Source organism: Amblyomma maculatum, chromosome 3 (genome assembly GCF_055883805.1).
Source record: "Amblyomma maculatum isolate TAMU_Amacu chromosome 3, ASM5588380v1, whole genome shotgun sequence".
Lineage (NCBI taxonomy): Eukaryota > Metazoa > Arthropoda > Arachnida > Ixodida > Ixodidae > Amblyomma > Amblyomma maculatum.
This window is the reverse complement of record NC_139346.1, coordinates 103,132,341-103,150,972: the sequence shown is the minus strand read 5'-3', so window position 1 is coordinate 103,150,972 and position 18,632 is coordinate 103,132,341. Positions and strand designations below refer to the sequence as shown.

The following is an 18,632-nucleotide window of genomic DNA, read 5'->3' as shown; positions in this document are numbered from 1 at the left end:
GTCGCGATGCCATGACTTATCTCCTTCCCTAAAAACCTAAAACTGAAAAACGCGCTTCTTTCAAATTTGGCGGCAAAGAACAGTGATGAACCTTCAGGCAACTCTACTCCGGGCGACGGTATATATCTACGCACTAGTGATACAAGCAACTGACGCGAGTGTGTTGCCAGAACATTTAAAACTTCTCATTTTGCGAAACCTACGCATTCCTGAGCGTTTCTGCGCGAACGGGGTGATTATTGTGGTCGGCTCTGCCTCCCTACATCAAATATTGACCACAAAGTTCTTCCTTGCCCTCACTCCTTCCAAAGGCTTTAAGAAACTAATGTGATAAAGAGAACGCGTGACACTTCCTTGTTTATTCTTAGTTTTCAGCGCGAAGCAAAATGTTATGACAGCCTCACAAACTAAAACTCTTGGCCAATTTTCAGTGCATCTGAGTCCCAGCTCGCCGCGATGTACGCAGGAATGGTGGACGCCCTGGACCAGTCTGTAGCTGCCGTTCTGGAGGCTCTAGAAGCGGCGTCCATGCTAGAGTACACGATCATTGTCTTCAGCAGTGACAACGGGGCGATCCAAAGTGGACCATTTTCCAACAGAGGCTCCAACTGGCCTCTGCGTGGAACCAAGGGCACCGTCTGGGAAGGTGCCGTGCGCAATGCCGCATTCCTCTGGACTGCTCAAATTCTACCCCACGCAAGAGTATCCTCACAGCTCATGCACATCACGGACTGGCTCCCGACTCTTTACTCGGCCGCTGGCACGTATGCGCTTCGCGCGTTTTTCATCTATAACAAACGTTCTCTGGTGCGGCTGCGTCAAATTTTGGGACTAAACTGACGAGGTACTTCTAAAGAAAGAACATTCATAATGGCACCCTCAGTTCACGTAAGGCCGCGAATGTCAGTTCAAAACGATTTTTCACTTGTTGGAATCTGTCGCACTAGGCCGAAGTTGTTGTTGTTGTTGTTGTTGTTGTAGTGGTTATTTATTGTATGTACAAAAGGAAAGAAAAGATGTTTGCCAGCCCCGGTATCTGCTATCTTATATCTGAAGCACCTGAACTGGGGCGGCGGAAATAAAGGGATAGCGAGGAGAAGGTAGAGGAAATCAAAGAGGTGAGTGATAGGGAGAAAGAAAAGAGTAGGTAAAAATAAAAGAAATATATACACTATGGTACAGTATACAGTAGTTTGCTTGAGGCCCACCCGCAAATGTCTTAGGTCCCTGAGTACTCGGCACATCGGGCGGGCCTCCGCAATAGCTCCACGTGCAGGCAACTGTTCACTACGCACGCACTTGCACACTGTACAAAACACTGACGGCTGTCGTGGGCGATCAGCCGTTATTGTGGGAAATAGCACACGTGGAGCGTTCAGTCCCAGCGCGCACTACTGGCGAGGTGAAATAGGCGGGTCATCAAGCCCGCCTGTTCGATGTACTCACACAAGCTCACGTGAGCTCGCTCGCGGGCGCGCGCACAGCCCGGTGGCCACAGGAGCACAGCTACGCTGTCCGGGATTACCCCCTGCGCTCTGTAAGCCGCCAGCAACTCACGTCGTGGTTCGGCTAGCGCGGTGCAGCGCAGTAGAAGATGTTCGAGAGTTTCTACCTCGCCACAGCCATCACACTCGTCACTATTGGCAAGTCCGTGGCGCATCCGTCGTTCCCCAGGCCACACACATCCAATGCGTGCACGGAGGATCATTGCGCGTTGCAGCCGAGTCAGCGAGCGGCCGCTGACACTGTGAATGCGCTCACCTCTTGCGATGCGTGGGTCGGGGTGCTGCATCCGGAGGTGATCGTCGATTACCGCACGCACATCCTCCAAAGCGAGTTACCAGTTGGGTATTTTGGCGCTCTTTCTCCTTAAATGTTGCGGTAATATGTAAAACATTTCATAACGTTGACCCCAAAAAAATTAAAGACACAATCATCCACTTTAACTAAATCAGCTTGTTGGCAGGTGTGCTCATTATGTGTAGAGCGAAGATAGCACTAAGTGCAGTCAAGAGCAGACTTCTCGCGAAAGGTATACTACAGTGATACCTTGGTCCAACGCTCAAGACGTATTTTCGCTCGCCTTATGCTGCGGCACACATCTGCCTACATATACTGCAGTAAAAACCTGTAACCCACACTGAAAGTGCTTTAATTTCCGGTAATACCCATTTCCGCAATTTCAAGAAAGCTTTGAAGAGTTTTTTCACTGATGGAAAACGAGGGTTACTAGTTGAAGCGACCATTCACATGAATTCCATTGAACTGTCACCACATCTATATATTCCAGCGTATTGGCACGCTGTATGTCGAGACTGAACTGTTTCCTCGGGTTTCGTGATCGGCATGCAGGTGGAGACGTGAAACGGCTGGGGCATGTGGACGGCGTAGACATGTGGAAGGCGCTCAACGTCGGCAAGCCTTCGCCGCGTACTGAACTCCTGATCAACATTGACCCTGGCATGGGCACAGCGGCATTACGCTACAAGAACTTCAAGCTGGTCGTGGGATATGCGGGGCTCTCATATCTTCAATACGGGACACCGGGAAACGACCGCCCCTGGAACGATCTGGACGAACTGCTACAGCGTTCGCGTACTGCATCTGTTCTTCGTCGTCTTTATGGAAATCGACCTGTGTTCAAACAAGTTGATCGCTGGAGGCGAGAAGCAACGTTGACCTGCGGAGACGAGTCGAACAGCAACTTTGACTCAAATGCGACGTACCAGCTGTTTGACATCGCTCAAGATCCATGCGAGCTCCACAACATCGCTGCCAAAAAACCTGCTGTAAGTGTGCCTTCGTTTTGAGAGGCCATATTAATTTAAGAACAACTGTGAAGCGGGATGTACATCATTCTTCCAAACCGAATATCAATTGGAGGAGCGGCAACTAATCATGCTGCTTCCATTGTATCAGATACCACTCTTTTAACCTGAGAAGAGATGTACGTAGTGGAGTGCCCCCGAAAATCGAGGAATAGCAAAACGACTGAAAGGGCTTGGCTTCCCTAAACATTCTAGTTATGTTGCACAAAATATCACTCAGCTTACTTCACGCCACAATTGAAATCTGGAAAGGCAAGGGCTGACAGGTGTCCGGACAGAGAATCTGTTAGGTTTTTCTTTTGTGGATTTTATATTTCGATTTCGGCTGGCATGAATTGGATGATATTTTGGAACTTGATAATAAGAGAGAAATAGGGTTCTTAGTTGATATATTCTGAAATTCAGGTTTTTCTGGCAATATTTACTAGCCGTAATAAACTATTTCATTACTATAAATAGGAGAACAACAATTAGTCCTATCTTTCAGGCATGGCAGTGGGGGAAATCAGAATTCTTCGAAAAATATTCCGGAATTTCGCACTTCTTTGGTAATTAAGAATTACTGGTGGTAAAGTGCCTACACAAGTTTTGGGCTATAAGAGATTTTATTCCGCAAGTTGATCATCGATTTTTTTTGCATGTACTTGTTAACATACATAATCATTTGCATGCGCAGCATCAAGGTTTCCATCTTAGACCTGGCCGACGCGCACTGCGACAAGGTTTACCTGGCATGGTTGGACTCATGTGTCATTCTTTCTTCGAGACTGTCGTAGTTACTTCAGGCTTGTTATCTTGATATTTCTCCGAAAGCTTCAAATAGAGCGCAGCAGAGAGAGCAGCTGGCAGTCCCTTCTTTCACGACCCGAGAACACGCTTGTTGCTTTCGCTAACTGCGCTGCTATTAGTTTTTTAAGGCGAAAACCTTTATTGCCTCATCGTTGTCGTCAGCAAAGGTGTCACGGTTTTGCGGCGGCTCTGATTGGTCGAGATGGGATGACGTCATGAAGGTCTCGACCAATCACAGAGCGCCACCATAGTATGCGCGAATGCGTGCCTTATATGGTCATATGCGAATCAATGACCAAATACTAATTAATGAATAAATAAATACTGATAATTAATGACTAATTAGTTATTAGCTACGAATTGATGACTAATTATAAAGTTCAGTTCAGTCGTTCAGTCGTGTCCGACCCTTCGTGACCCTATGGACCATGTCACGCCACACTTTCCGGTCTCTTACTATCTTCCTAACATCACATACCTTCATCTGCAGCGCCTCAAGGATGCCATCTAACCATCGCGTTCGCTGCCTAACCCTTCTCCGGCGACCCTCAACCTTTCCCAACATCAAATCTTTCTCCAGCGACTCCTCTCTTCTCATCAGATGACCGAAGTAGCTGAGCTTTAACATTAGAATTTGACCCTCCAGTGAGAAGTCAGGGTTTATGGTCGACAATATCGACTGATTTGATCTTCTGGCAGTCCAAGGAACTCTCAAGAGTCTTCGCCAGCACCACAATTCAAACGCATCAATTTTTCGGTGCTCAGCCTTTTTCACAGTCCAACTCTCGCATCCATACATCACAACTGGAAAGACCATAGCACGAGTTATACGGATCTTGGTTGGCAGACTAATGTCTCTGCTCTTTACTAGGCGGTCAAGGCTAACCAATGCTCTCTTTCCCAGAAGCAGGCGTCTCCTAATTTCATGGCTGCAGTCTCCTTCCGAGGTAATCTTGGAGCCCAAGAAGAGAAAATCTGTCACAGCTTCCACTTCTTGTCCATTGATGCTCCAGGACTTGATAGAACAAGACGCCATGATCTTTGTCTTTTTAATGTTCAGTTTAAGCCCAAACTTCTCACTCTCTTCTTGTACGCGCATCAGAAGTCTCTTGAGTCCCACTTCACTTTCTGCCATTAAAGTGGTATCATACGCATATCTAAGGTTGTTGATATGTTTTCCAGCAACCTTCACTCCAACTGAAGACTCCTCCAGACCGGCCTTCCTCATGATGCACTCTGCATATAGGTTAAATAGGCAGGGCGACAGTATGCAGTCTTGCCTCACTCCTTTCTCAATCGGAAACCAATCAGTAAGACCATGCCCAGTTCTGAATTTGGCCTCTTGCCTTTCATACATGTTCCTGAGGAGACAGATGAGGTGAATTGGAACTCCCATCTCTTGGAGAGCTTGCCACAATCTGCTGTGATCTGCGCAGTCAAACGCTTTCACATAATCAATAAAGCAGAAGTAGATGGGCTTCTGGAACTCTCTTGCTTTTTTCATGATCCAGCGAAGGTTGGCAATTTGGTCTCTAATTCCTCTGCCCTTGCGAAACCTAGCTTGCACGTCCGGAAGCTCCCGATCCACAAACTGCTGCAGCCTACCTTGGAGGATTTTCAACATCACCTTGCTAGCATGCGAAATAAGCGCGATCGTGCGGTAGTTGGAAAAATCTTTGGCACTGCCTTTCTTTGAAATGTGGATGTAAACTGACCTACTCCAATCCTGTGACCACTGCAGGGTTGTCCAAATCTTCTGACATAATGTATGCAGAATGTTAACAGCGGCATGGTTGAGGTTTTGAAGCAACTCAGCTGAAATGCCATCAATTCCACTAGCTTTGTTCTTAGCAAGGCTGGCTAAGGCCCATTCAACTTCACTCTTCAGGATGCCCGGCTCGAGATCACTAATCACAACCATCTTAAGTTGGGTTTGCACCTCCGGGTCCTCCTTGTACAGTTCTGTGTATTCCTGCCACCTCTTTATCTCTGGCTTCAGTGAGGTCCTTGCCTCGTTTGTCCTTTATCACGCCCAGCTTAGCACAGAAGCTTCCTTTGATATCTTTGTCTTATACAGAGCTCTTGTGTTCCTTAATTGGCTGTTGTCCTCAACTGCTTGGCACTGTATGTTCAGGAAGGCATACTTATCTCTTCTTGCTATTCTCTGAAAATCCGCATTGAGAACCTTGTATCTTTCTCTTTCCCTCATAACTTTTGCTATCCTCCTTTCCTCAGCTATTTGCAAAGTCTCTTCAGATAACCAGTTTGCTTTCTTGCATTTCTTTTAATGTGGAACTAACTTAGTAGCAACTTCTTGTATTATATCACGAGCATCAGTCCACATCTCTTCAGGCTCTCTGTCTTCTAGATCTAATTCTTGAAATAGATTCTTCACTTCCACAGCGTATTCTGATGAAATTTGATCCAGATCATACCTGAAAGGACTTCTTGTTTTCTGTTTTCCTCAATCGAAGCTTAATTTTGGCAACAATAAGCTGATGATCGGTGCCGCAAAAGGCCCCAGGCCTTGTTTTTACTGCTTGTATAGCGCTTCTCCATCTCTGCCGGCAAAGAATATAATCGATCTGATTCCTGTACAGACCGTCCGGTGAAGTCCATGAGTACAGGCGCCTCTTGTGCTGTTGAAAATGAGTATTCGCTATGGTCAGGTTGTTTTCTTGACAAAACTCTACCAGCCTCTGCCCAGCTTTATTTGGCTCACCAAGACCGAGCTTGCCTGTAATTCCGGATATTTCTTCACTCCCGACCTTAGCATTCCAGTCTCCTATGAGAAAAACGACGTCTTATTATGGAGTGCGGTCTAAAAGGCATTGCAGGTCCGCATAAAATCTCTCAACGTCAGCTTCTTCAGCAGTAGTGGTTGATGCATAGACTTGGATAACTGTTATGTTGAAAGGGTGATCTTGGATCCGAATTGAAATCATTCGATCGTTTTTAGGGTTGTACCTTAGCACTGTTAGCCCATTCTTCTGTTTACTATGAGAGCGGCCCCATTCCTTCTCTTGGATTCGTGCCCACAGTAAAAGACATAATGGTCGCCGGAGTTAAATATTCCCATTCCGGTCCACTTGAACTTGCTGATACCCAAGATATCAATGTTCAATCTGTCCATTTCTTGCTTGACGACATCCAGTTTACCTTGTGTCATAGATCTTACATTCCATGTTGCTATGTGATATATCTCCTTGCAACATCGGACTTTCCGGTCGCTTCCCGACACATCCACACTGAGCGTCCTTTTGGCTTTAGCCCAGCCGCTTCATTCGTCCTGGAGCTACTAGGAATCGCCCTTTGTTCATCCCCAGTAACATGTGGGACTCCTTCCAACCTGGGGGGCTCATCTTCAGGCGCCATATCATTAATGCTATTGCGACTGGCCATAGGGTTTTCTTGGCAGGAAATACTGGAGTGGGTTGCCATTACTTTCTCCAGTGAATCAAATTTTGTCAGAACTATCTGTCGTGACCTGTCAATCTTGGATGGACCTACACAGCAGAGCTCACGACTTCATGGAGTTTCGCAAGCCCCTTCGCGACGACAAGGCAGTGGTCCATGAAGGGGGACTAATTATTATTACTGACCAAATAATGAACAGTTGCGTGATAATTAATTACTGATTAATAACGCGCACCTGGTAAAATGAACCACACAACAGTAAACATAGAACAACTGCGAAGATACACGGAGCGCGATTTCGTCGCAGTCAAGCAGAATTCAATAAATAAATGCACTCGCAGAATATGAAAGAGTAGTCGCTCGCTTTACTCGTAGCAGCATTCATCGCTACGTGCGCAACAGTCACGTAGCAGAATGCAGCACTCAGGCTTTCGCCTTTCATCACTTTAGTTGCCAAAGTATCCTCAAATTTTAATTTTTTTTTCTTGGGGGGGGGGGAAGCGTGATTGGATAATAAGGAATTCATTTCATTGTTGCATTCATCAGCTCTTCTAATGCCAACGACATTGGCGGAACTACGTGACAGTGACCTCCTTTGGCATTGTTCTGCCACCATTCAGCTTGCTGCTCTATCTGTTGCAAGTGTCATGGACAGTACAGCATATAACTACATGTACTATGCATGTTCTGAAAAAGAAGAGCCGCTATGCTCTGGACTAGAATATATCTGGTTTCTCGTACTGGTTTGGTTTCTCGTTCTGGTTGTCGTTCTGGTTTCTCGTTCGACTATGACTCTTAAGGTTCTGAAACGATGGCTGCAGCTACTACCGACTGGAATAGCTTGCCGGATTTGTTTGGTTTACTGGGGGCGCTATGTGTGCGTTGTAGGCAATAATTGGCGAGGCACAAATTTTCTAATCTGTTTTCCTACATGACACTCTTGATTTTTTACTCAACATTTTTTTTCTCCTCCGTGTGATTACCTCTTTTACATGGAATGTAACAATTCGGTACTTTTTCAGGTTTACCTCCACGCATTCTTATATTTCTCCTCCTGGTATCTAGCTATCTCTTTGTCTCACTGTAGACATACAGAGTTCAGGTAAATTATCGACTGTACAAGTAAATAATACCAAGACCATAATGCATGTCTCGATTTTTTTTGTTGATTTTTTTTTCATTTGGCAAGGAGGGAAGGAATGACGGGCGCGGTGGCAGGCTTTCTCTGGGGGCATAACGCAAAATACAACCATGTGCTAAGCGACTTCGGTACATGGCATTGAAGCCCAAATTGTTGAAATTAATCCAGATTTGATCAAAAGGGCGCTTCTTTCTATCTGCCGTCTTATTTTTCATTAGTACTTCGGCCAAAGCGGCTTTCACGCTTTCACAAAGAGCGTAAAAGCGTGCCCTCATAAGGTCGCCTAAAAATATCTCATTTTCAGCCGATTGAAGTGTCTGTGCATCGCTTGACGAACTGCAACAATATGTATTCCACTGTACTCAATTTACGTCTCGTCAAAAGGAAGTGACGCGAAACCTTCTAGGATTTAAATAAGGTCGCGTCAGTGACTCAACATGGGAGCCCCACTCGTTTGGCTTTGTGTAACAATCGACCGTCATTGCATATAGTACATGTACATTCATTGCCAAAAATATACGGTCCAAGGATTTTGCTTCTAAGCCCCGTAACTGGGCTCGTTGCGCATCTGCAGCTTATGAATACTCGTAGATGACAAATTTCGTCCTCACTCTTCTCTAGCTCGCCTGCATATTCCAGTACTGCTAGCAGCAGTCTCGTTACAGGGTTTATAAATAAACGCCTTTGGGCCGTATATTTTTGGGAACTATTTTACATATTTTAAGGACGGGCTTGGAAGACCAGGTTTATTAGAGACCTGAATCTCGGGCCACACACCAAAACGAATCACGCTGAGCAACGACGATGGATCTCCTTTAGAGCGAAGGATGAAGATGAAGCAGCACGTGCACCCGTGTGAAGGATGAATCACCATACAGCGCTCACACATTTCCCCTACGATAGTTGAAGCGGCCAGCCTGGCCATATTTATTCCGCAGTGTTGCGCTCAATAAAAGGCTTTATGCGTGAAACGTGAACAAGTTCAGTTCAATGGTAACGGCTGTGCGGAGGATGACAAACAGGGGAAACTCGATAATTGACAAGGGAGGTTTGTCCAATAACTGCGTACGGACCGACGAAACGGCGCTGGAACTTATCACAATAGCCAGCAGTGCTTAATAATGTCCAAAGTAATACCTCGTCACCAGGACGGAACGAAACTTGGCGATGAGTCGAATCGTAGCGACACTTGTGGTCTTCCTGATTGGCTTCAGTGTTGAGGCGAGCAAGCCGGCAACATCTGGCCACTCAGGAAATGAACTGGCGAGGAAGAGATAATGACGAGCAGGCAGGTGTAGAAAGGAAAGGAGCATCAAGAAGTGTAGTGGGTGAACGGCGAGGAAAAACGGGGTATAACATATGGTCCGCTGTACAGCCGTGTTGTAGGCGAACGTAACAAAAGGAAAATTACGTCCCAATTTCGGTGGACCTGGTCGACGTACCTAGCATGTAAGAAAGCGTGCGATAGTCGCTCAGTCAACCCAATAGTTTGCGGATGACAGCTGGAGGTCACGTTGTGAAGTGTGCATGGTAGAGGCTTCAAGAACGTCAGCTACAATCACCGACCGAAATATCCGACCGCGCTCACTGAGAAGGATTTGAGGGGGCCCATGGCGCAGTACGAAGGCTTTCAAAAGGAAGATCGCGACCTCAGACACTGAGTCATTCGGCAGAGCCGCGGTCTCAGCGTAGCGTGTTAGATGGTCGACGGCGGTGACGATCCAGCGATTGCCTCGTATGGACAATGGAAGCCGCCCCTATAATTCGATACCGACAACGGCGAAAGGAGTGACAGGGCAAGGTAGAGGCTGTAATAGGCCAGCTGGAGATGAAGTCGGCCGCTTGCGGTGCTGGCATGAAGGACAATAAGCGACGTATTTTGCCACGCTTGAGGAGAGGCCAAGCCAGGAGAAATGGCTTTTCATGCGGTGGTAAGTTTTGTGAAAGCCTAAGTTGCCGGTTGTAGCATCATCGTGGAGGGCCACTAAAATATGGGAGCGAAGTGCTCCCGGGGCCACGGGAACCCAACAGGTGCCTTCAGTGTAGTATATTTAACGGCAGAGCACTCCGTTGTCAAGTCGGAACTGCTGAAGTTGCCTGCGCATCCTAGCGGTTAGAGGCTGAGAAGCACCGATAAGCAGTATGCATCTGCTCGCTGGTGGGAAATAAGGACGCTGTGATCCGGAGCAGCGGCATAAGGTGGGCCAGTGACGTGGGGAGCGCTTGACTACAGTGGGGACCCGGGTCGAGGGTGCACGCAGGAATTATCAAAGAAGCACTACCAGGGAACTCTGGAGGCGGGCAACGGAAAAGAGCATCGGCATCTGGACGTTTACGACCGGATTTGTACGTTACGTCGAACGTGTATTCCTGCATACGCAGAATCCAACGGCCCAGGCATCCAGTCAAATTTTTGAGGGTTGATAACCAACACAAAACGTGGTGATCGGTAACGAACGTGAAATGGCGAACGTAGAGGGAGAAGCGTAGTGGAGGTGCGTCTTGATTACCACGCACTTCAACCACGTGTAAGGACGGGATTGGTAGAGTAGGTTTATTAGAGACCAGAAGTCCGGGTCGTACACCGAAGCAAATCACACTCAGAGCGATGACGATCGATCTCCTCTAGAGAAAGGATGAAGATGAAGCAGCACGTGCATCCCGTGTGAAAGATGAATCGCCATACAGCGCTCACACTATCAGTCTCATGCGCAGTTTTAGCGCACGATTTTCGGGGCTCTCGATTCGTGGAGCTGGAGACAGTGGTAATATTGGCATCATCCGGCGTTCCTTCACAATGCTGCCGTGAAATATGACGGAACCTCCGGAGTGGTAACGTCATGTCCGAATTCAGGACTTCCTTCACCTGGAACACATTTGTGTTCACCGGCCACGGGTGTGCTCATCCTCATATGTCTCTATCAGCGCTGCCTCACACACGTCACAAACTTCGCTCACCTAAGCTTTGATAACCTGGTTGCTTACAAAGCTTTTTTTTTTCGGAGCAAGTGCCGGAGTTCTGGTTTTAAGCCTGTGCCACATGTGAAAAACGTACGGCCCTTCCTAATTTCAGTTCTAAGTTGCACACAACACTAATGGTCTGCAAGCGTGATTTCACAATATGAATGCTTCCATCATATAATAAAAAATTGGCAAGTTTACAAGCTTACGAAATGACAGGGAGGTCTGCGCCAAGGAGCAATCGCAATGCGTAAATAGCATTTGAAAGCTCCTAAAAACGCGCATCTTGTTATTAATCTCCTCACTTACGTTTCCCTTTCGAGTATTCGCTTTCTTCCTCCTTCCCAAAAATATCATCCTTACTATTGATTCTTTATAGCAACATATTCCCTCCAATTGTAAAGTTTATGTAGGTTACAAGTCGAGGATAGATTTCTTGTCGGCTATGAATGGTTGAATTAGTGTGACATTTAGTAACGTTTTTGCGAATACACGCATATACTTATATGCTGCGATGCATAATTACAATCTTCCTTATTATCCAAAATAGGCACTGCATAATTTTTTTCTTCTGGAAGTTGTTCAAATAGCAAAATGAGCCATGTGAGACAGCTGCACCAGTGACACGAGTCACTTATAACCTACTGCCATACTAGAGCAAATGTTAATTATATCATTACCACATTATGTGCCATAACGACTCAGCCAGTGAATTCCAAGTCGAATGGAATGCTCAGAAACATTTCTTATTTATTCCGCACCTCTCGTGCTATTATATTCTCCAGAGCGATTGATCCATAAGTTTTAAACTACAACAAGCCCACGCGATACAAAATATGTTTTCACATAAATACATTCCTCATCGTTTCTATATTGCAGCTCCTTTCCCTGATGTTGCAAAAGCTGGCCGCCTACAACAAGACTGCTGTGCCACCCGTGGACGACACGATAGACCCCAGGGGCTACCCTGAATACCACGACGGCATCTGGGCGTCATGGTTATAACATCGGTAGTTAACTAGGCATCTCGTTCTCATAAGCCTACATCTGTGACAGAAGCAGAGCGGGGCTCGATACATCAAAACATTTGATATTACCTTCCAATTTTCTCAAAAATGGTATTTCCGACGTCCGTGGAAAATACGTTCCGAATTTCCGATGCAGATACTCGATATGGTATCGTTGATAGTTTGGTGCATCGCTAAAATCGTCGATATTAATAAATATGGTGATATAACTTGCACAGTTATGAAATTTTCCAGTCATATTTATAGTGTTGATTGTACTCTATAGAGCCAGCTTTCCCCAAAGGCTTTAAGGGAACCCGGACGGAAAATGTTTTAGGCTTCGACTTTTTTAAGCTCCACTCTCGGCCTAGCTAATTTCATTAGCACATTAATATTATGCACTGAAGCAGACATATTATTTGTCAGTTTTGGGATATTTAAACTACAGCATTATAATTACTTTCTCTTTAGTTTAAAATTTTACGAATTTCGTTTTTGTCCAGTAATTTGCTAATGCAATGAATTGATTTGGGCTCTAACATTGAAGCGGGCGCAATTAACCGATCATACAGATTACTTTTATCAAAGACGGCAGCTTCTATTTATGGCTGTAATTGTTTGATTTATCGTTTGCCGGATAGATAAGTATGAAAATCACGAAGATAATGGGGAAATAATCGGTCAGCAAGCCAGCAATGTTACATACGCAGCGGGTAGTGTTTCACGCCGCCTCAATCGCAACCTTGAAACTTTCCTAAAGAATAACTATATACCTCTGCGCACTTCATATCGGCGCTGATACCGGCACATTTTTTTGCGATTTCTCAGTTGCATTCGACGCTGAAGTTTTTAATCATCTACAAGACACGATTACCATAAACTGCTTCACAAGAACGGCTATCCAGCATGGCGGAGGCGCCGCCTCGCCTTAAGACCAGGGGACAAGTTTAAACGCTCCGGCAACGCAGTCAGTGGATTAATCAGGAATAAATGTGGTAGCTGCGCTAAACGCACTTATTTGTACGTGAAAACATTTTAAAGGAATTAGAGTAAAGTTTTGAATCTAATAATATATCCTTATTTTGTGATCAGCATAACGCAATCATAACCTTTTCGAATGTTGTTATCCTTAGTACGGTAATAAAGGAATATTTAAAGTTCTGAGTCCGATGTGTAGTTCAAACTATGGTGAATTTAAATGAACATTTCCAATAGCACAAAAAAACTCCTTTTGCGTTCTTCATGCGAAATGATTCCAGATGAAAGAAGTCCTGATCTGTAGACAGTCGGGCCCTGTCTGTTGGGCCCGACCTCGAAACCAGGGCGCCGCTAGCAAAACATATTAAATCAAACAAAAATATGGCAGCGATTTCGTCGCTAAGGGCGTCGAATCCTCCGCCGTGGTGAGGCTCCTCCTGCGCACCATGTTTAAAACCAACAAGAAAGACAACAACAAATGAAGAGCCCTAAAAGTTCTTTACGCAGCACAAGTCTTACTAGTCGCTCTTATGGAGGTGTTACTTATCGCCCAACCGCTCCCAACCTACCTTACACCCGTCACTGTACCCCCAGCCTGGATCCAGCTGCCGACTTGCCTAAAACTACTAATGAGCATGCCCCCCCCTCCCCTCCTCCCACAACTACGAACTGTTACCCGATCAACCAGCAAAGCCTAGTCACTTACCTGGGAGAGGCGCGAAACAGAGCCCAGAGGGATCCTGAACTGTAAAGAGCCGGTAGAGTCTAAGATGTTCGTTTTTGTAGACCGAAGGTTCGTAAACCCTTCCAGTCGTGTGATCAGGCCTGGAAAAAGACCAGGAGGCGTGCTAAAGGATGATGGCAGCGATCATATATTTAGAGCATAAGAGAGCACAGAGAGTAAAGCTGGCAGCAGGAATGAGTTTTCAGAAAACAACATTGCGCTACTTTTCTCATCGACAAAACTAATTAGAGCCTCACCAGGACTGCATTCATTCACTACGCATTGAGCCCCAGCTCAGGCTGGACTCAACTCTTCTTTACACACTTTTCTTTACAAATTTACACACTTAGTCGACAAAGCAAAAGGGCGGTCATTTTCAGCGCCCAGCCCCACACATCAGTTGTTCAACAAAGAAATTGTCCGCTAAGCGGGCACTGTCCTGTCTGTTGGGCCCGACCTCGAAACCAGGGCGCCGCTAGCAAAACACATTAATTCAAACAAAAATATGGCAGCTATTTCGTCGCTAAGGGCGTCGAATCCTCCGCCGTGGTGAGGCTCCTCCTGCGCACCACCGCCCAAGGCACGCTCACGCTGCTGCTACATTGCTGTGCCCGGCAGCCCTAAAACATTTTGACTCCTCCTTTAGTGGCAGCTGCACACACTGTGGAGCGGTGTCTTCTGACATCTATCACATGGTGTGGGCCTGCCCCTCCAACCCGGCTATTCCCCCCATCCCCAACCCAACCCGGGAGAACTGGGAGGCGGTCCTGCTCGGCTGCCACGACTTACAGGCCCAACAAGCCTTAGTCGGACGCGCCCGAGCGGCGGCAACCGCCACTGGGGTCCCCAACTAGGGACATCCACCTAGTGCTTGTAAGGATCGGTCCCTTATGGGCCGATCCAAACATACCTCCTGGCCCTTGTGTAAATAAATGTTCTTACCACCACCACCACCATCCACGCGTCATCCTTGCCCGCCTTCTGTCACAACATGTAAAGCGCGAGGCCGAACAGCCTTTATACCGAAGACGGTCGGTGGCGGAGAGTAAGAAAAAAGGTTGGTTGGTTGGTTTGTGGGGTTTAACGTCCCAAAGCAACTCAGGCTATGAGAGACGCCGTAGTGGAGGACTCCGGAAATTTCGACCACCTGGGGTTCTTTAACGTGCACTGACATCGCACAGCACACGGACGCCTTGCTTTTCGCCTCCACCGAAAAGCTGCCGCCGAGGCCGGGATTCGATCCCGCGTCCTTGGGAACAGTAGTCGAGCGTCGTAACCACTGCGCCACCCCGGCGGGGTTAAGAAAAAAGGGAACGTATAGTTATCACGCTCAGGTAACTATGCCAGAGTCATTTTTTAATCGCCTCCTCCGGCACTCTTTGTCGCATCGGAGGACAAGATAAAGGGAAGACCTCGTTTCCACGGCACTAGGCCAAGGTGTCAAAAAAGGTACTAAGTGCTCTTACGGGTGCCCGTTATCGTCTTTATCTAAAAGCGCCACTGTTAGCTCAAGCGGAGCCTTGAACAGCAGAGTGCCTCACCAAATAGCCTCATCTGGTGGAAGGAGCTCGTGAATACAGCGACAGTGCTCAGAAATATAGTCTGCCTTTTCCCTTGCATGATGCTTGTGGAGTTTGGGCTCTGCCACAACAGCTAAGGCGGGTCAGGGACTTTGGAGCAGTTCTGGGAGCACCAATATGCCGTTTTAGAGCAGCTTTGGATCAGCAATAAAGCCATTTTGGAGCATCTTTGGAGCAGAAATCTATATGTTTGGAGCTAATAGGCAATGTTTCTGAGCATAGTTTGCAGGTAAAACACCTTTTTTTCTATGTATTAAATGCAAAAAATTACACTGAGAATTTTTTATTCCACAACAATTTTTTTCCGACTGGGTACACACCTCTAACAAGACAAGGTTCATGGCACGAACATGCACAAGTGTTTAAAATATCACAGCTCTCCTAGGCAATACTGAAACAAATTAAAGGCTTGCGTGTGCAATTCATTACCGAACAACAAGTTTAACTTCTAGATTGTGCCTCTTGGATCTGTCACACTTTGATGCACTGTCAGCAGTTTTAACGCATCCTTTTTGGGTAAGACACTTATAAGTGGCATATGAAAAACCGCCTTGAAAACTCTTTATCAATCAACAACAAGGGCTTTCCTGACTAGGCGTACACTTTTATTACGACAAGATCAATGGCAAAAACATGAACAAGTGTTTATCCCAGCTGCTTGAGCAATAGTTCAAGACAAGCAGGAAATGAAACGCTGGATTGATCACTACGCTAATGTTCCTCAAGTTTAGATAGTAGTTTTTGCCTTTTTTACTTCTTAGATTCAATCACTGAAGGTGAAACGAAGTGGCGTCCGTGTGCTGTGCGATGTCAGCGCACGTTAAAGATCCCCAGGTGGTCGAAATTACTCCGTAGCCCTCCACTACGGCTCCTCTTTCTCACTTTCCACTTTAACTCCCACCTTCCTCCCTTCCCAAATACTGCGCCTTTCCCCTCCAACTCGCGCACAGTGCAGGGGCGCGATCTGGACATGACTGTCATCGCTGCTGCTTTGTTATAGGCGTCTGCTCCATCAGATGACTTATGACACCTGCCGACATCTGATCTGTGGAGGCTGCGTAGTCTCACTCTGTACAGCTGGAACGGGACCAAGACTACGCCGACTTCTGGGAACCAGTCCATAGTTATCCTTGTCTATAGCGTTATAGATACCTGAAGGCGCTCACTGCGAACAAGGCGGGAACCGCGGTGTTCGGGGGCCGCGTTGTGTTGGCTTGTTGTGCGCGGGTGCCTGTTGGTGCGTCTTGGTGATTCGTGACCGACGATAGGATCGATTTATTTCTCGCGACTGTCTGAGAGTTGTGGAGAGCCGAAGCGGGCGGACGCGCTTCACATGGGCTCCGCGAATTTTGGCTTTTTCGGCAGCCTGTCGATCTTGCTTTCCTGGCTTTTGTGCTCAATCGACGGCAGAAGAGAAGAGGACCACGAGGATGCCATTTTTTCGGCAAGTGGGACTTTATTTTGCCATTTTTTGACTTTGTTTGTTCGACGCAGCACGTAGCTGAATTGAGCTTAACGGCGCTAAGCCTAAAACGGCCGACCGGGCCCACGGCGTCCCTACTGGGGGATCGTTTGCCGCTCGTGGTCGTGCGAAAGCTGTGAATCATGGATATTGTGGAAGGAACCACGATTACACCGGAGGAACTTTCGGAACCAGGACAATGGTTCACGAGCGAAGGAGGAAGGTACGTGCCGCTAGAGAAGAGCGGGCAGAAAACTGCGAAACAGCGAGCCAAGGAAAAGCAAGCACGCAGGAAAATGGCGGCCAAGTCGATCGAGCGTCAGCAGACGCGCATTCCAGATGGCGCCGAGAAAATTGTTCTCCGACCTCGTGGAGGCCTACTTAGGCTTACCAAATATGGAACGGCACATCTCACTGACATCATCAAAATGTCGGCGGGGATCAATCCACGCGAAGAGAAGGAAGATATAATTATTCCAAATATGAAGCAGCACTCCGTTCTGGTCATCACTACAAGTGCGGAGAGGAAGCTGAAGTACGTGAGCGTGAAACACCTCATGTTCGACGGTGAAAAAGTGGACACTTCTGCCTACGTGGCCACCCCCGAGCACTGCGGCAAGGGAGTCATCCACGGGGTTCCGCTCGGATATTCTGTTGAAGAAATTCTATACCGCCTAGATCGCAAGGACAACCCCGAGATTCGAGGCGTCCGCAGACTGGGCAAAGATTCCAAGTCGATCTTCATTCTCTTCAAGGAGAAAGAAGTGCCAAGATGGACTTATCTGAACGGGACGCCGCACAGGTGCCAGCTGTACCGCAAAAAATACGAAGTATGCGTCGCCTGTGGCCGACTCGGTCATCGCGAGGACGTGTGCCCGGATCCGACGAACGTCAAGTGCCGTGGCTGCGGCCTCGAGAACCCGTCAAGAGAACACAAATGTGAACCAACATGCCAGCTCTGCGGCAAAGGCCATGCACTAGGAGACCCCAAGTGTCGAGAACTTTTTCGCACTCCCTACAAAGTGAAGAAGCGACATTGGGAGAAGATGGACCATGCAGCGACGACTGGTGGGGGACATCAGAGTCGGAAAAGCGAACCGAAAGTAAAAGAAGACTTCGAATTCCGCGAGGACTCTTTCCCGATTCTGGAAACGAAACAAGGCAGACCACCGCCGCCGCCCAGAGACCGCTCCGATTCTTGTGCCAGGAGCCAGTCCAGGGGACGCTCAAGCTCAAGGGATACTGCCAACGTATGGAGACGAGGTAGGAGCATGGAACGTAAGGGTGTGAGTTTTGCGGGCAAGGTCTCCCAGGAAAATAATCACAGGGGTAAACGAGACGAGGAAATTGAGAAATTAAAGCAAATGATCGAAAACTTAACGGGGATAGTCGAATCGCAGCGGTCCGAGATCCAAAACTTAAAGAAATCACAGAGGCAGGCAACACCTCCTCCGCAACAACCCATTAGACAAACGACCTCCCAAGCGGTACGTCAACAGCCGCAGGGACAGGATAAAATGGTCACAGAGCCGTCCCTCCCACCACCGGTGAAACGCAAAATTCAAGACACCGACCCTATTCAGGCTATGGAGAAAAGGATAGAAAATTTGGAAAGGTTAGATGCCAAGATGAGTGAATTTATGAATCATATCAACATCCAAATTCAAGCTGTCCTCGGGGCAGTTCAGAAACAGGCCGAGGAATGCCAAAGGTTAAGGAATGAGATGGCCGCCATAAACGGGTGG

The 18,632-nt window shown here is 47.1% G+C and overlaps 1 protein-coding gene across 2 annotated transcripts in view; it reads left to right on the top strand.

Annotated features, from left to right (window-relative positions):
- LOC146195450 (arylsulfatase B-like) overlaps nt 1-12,259 on the top strand; it is a 32,223-nt gene extending 19,964 nt beyond the window's left edge. Inside the window, exons 7-9 of one of the 2 annotated variants that reach the window (XM_084596237.1) lie at nt 467-760; nt 2,353-2,789; nt 12,016-12,259. In XM_084596237.1, coding sequence (XP_084452363.1) covers nt 467-760; nt 2,353-2,789; nt 12,016-12,141 — 857 coding nt within the window. In that variant the 3' untranslated portion in view covers nt 12,142-12,259. Of the gene's footprint in view, nt 1-466; nt 765-2,314; nt 2,790-12,015 lie in introns of both variants that reach the window. The other variant, XM_084596236.1, reaches the window with a different exon arrangement.
- The last annotated feature ends 6,373 nt before the right edge of the window (nt 12,260-18,632 follow it).